Source organism: Monopterus albus, unplaced genomic scaffold, assembly GCF_001952655.1.
Source record: "Monopterus albus unplaced genomic scaffold, M_albus_1.0 scaffold28.1, whole genome shotgun sequence".
Lineage (NCBI taxonomy): Eukaryota > Metazoa > Chordata > Actinopteri > Synbranchiformes > Synbranchidae > Monopterus > Monopterus albus.
Window position 1 is genome coordinate 349,823 of NW_018127908.1, and position 1,719 is coordinate 351,541.

The window sequence follows — 1,719 nt, forward strand, 5'->3', positions numbered from 1 at the left end:
CGCTCTTCCCCTACGCTGATTGTCACACATTGTTTACTACAGCTTGAAATGTGAGTCACAACACAGGGTATCTGCTGCCGCTCTGACAACCGAGGGATTCTTTTGACGCGCTCTGTGCGTCCTGGTTATTTGGGGACAGGCTGTGGAGACTACCCTTCTGCCATGACAGTGGATTTGTTTGCGCTTTTATGCGTGCTGGTCATCACATCCTCTGCGATGGAAGGTAAGTAACACATTTGGATCATGCCTGTTTTACATACACAGATGTTCTCCAAGTCGCGCTCTGTAACTTTGGGATGCTCCAGCGTTGGCTCTTGCACAGGGATACGGGGCTGTGACACACGTGGATCGCAACAGATTGACGTGGTTATTCTTTATTTCGGAGTGAGCTGGTTGTCAGTATGGTCACTTGTCCGTATGAAGAGCGATAATTGTTCTGATTGAAATGTGGTTTTATATGTGGTGCATGGTAGTTTATTGCTGGCTTGTGCGCTAAAATATGTCTTTCTCACTCTTTAATGTTCCTCGTTCTATACAGCGGAGTAAGACAGGAGGAGGCTCTTCTATAGACTGCGTTATTTTAAATAGCTCGTAAGTTTATGTCTAAGCCTCTGTCGGATCTCCAATGATCCCTGTCATGTTTCTATTTTCAATTGTACATGCAGAAAACGGTTGTCGTTGTCCCCGGAGCATCATTCTGTGGTATATTGAATCGCTGAGACAAACTCTCTTAGATTGTGAAATGAACTAGGCGGAGGTTTCCCTGTGACCTGGATTTAATGCTGGGCCATTATTTATGTTTATCTCTTGGAAATAAACAACTTTATTCAAAACAAATCGAGCTATGTTTCCCCCGTTCTCCTACTGCTCTTACTTTGTTGTTCTCTTCATCCATCTCTATTCCCTTGTCTCTAGCTTTCTTTTTGCATCTCCCCCATTTCCTCCTTTCTATCTCATACACACTCATCTGGACAAGTGGTGGTGGTGCCACTAGTAGCTGATATCTTCTCAGTTAAACATGTTTTTCATTTCCGTTTTGCACCCTAGGGACTGAACACTGAGCTGTAAGCTCAGACATTACAGTAGCTGCTGGATAATATCCCATTACCATCATGGAAATATGTGTCCTCTCTGATTTTATTGCACAGTAGCTCATCCTCTCCAGTGAAACATGCACAGCTTCCCCATGGCTGGCTGTATCCACTTCCAAAAGCATAAATGAGTAAAACTGAAGCACAAATACAATGCGCTTTCTCACATGCAACTTTTCCTTTTAATCATTCACAGCTCTCCTCCTGGACTGTTCCCAGCTCCGGCTGTGCTCTGTAATTCGGCATTGGCTTTCTTGTTTGTGCTCATCAGATTTCAACGCAGCTTTGGGTACCAAGCCCAGGCCCAAATTGCTACCTCTGCAAAGATAGATATTTTGAGATTCAGATGTTTACCCAGTGTGAACTGACAGCAGAAATGTCAATTCAGAGAGATGAATGGAGGATGGGAGGTTAAAGGGGAAATTTTTCCTGCTAGGAAAGGGATGTGAGATTTCTACTTTAAAAGAAAGAAAAAGATGGGCCGTGAGGTATAGTCTGGGTTACCTCGGTAACAAGGAGGAAAGTGATTTCCTTGTTTGGGTCGCTTAATTTAAAGGCTGTTGTCCCATGGGCAGGTTAAAAGCTTCACTGATCTGAACGCCAATCTGCTGCTCTTTTTTTTTTGGGG

General features: G+C 43.9%; 1 protein-coding gene across 2 annotated transcripts in view; it reads left to right on the forward strand.

Moving 5' to 3' along the window:
* Positions 1-6: 6 nt before the first annotated feature.
* The window catches only part of ephb1 (EPH receptor B1), a 151,331-nt gene continuing 149,618 nt past the window's right edge, over positions 7-1,719 (forward strand). For both annotated transcript variants that reach the window (XM_020595730.1, XM_020595731.1), the window contains exon 1: positions 7-223. In XM_020595730.1, the coding sequence (XP_020451386.1) occupies positions 163-223 (61 nt within the window). In that variant the 5' untranslated portion in view covers positions 7-162. The remainder of the gene's footprint in view (positions 224-1,719) is intronic.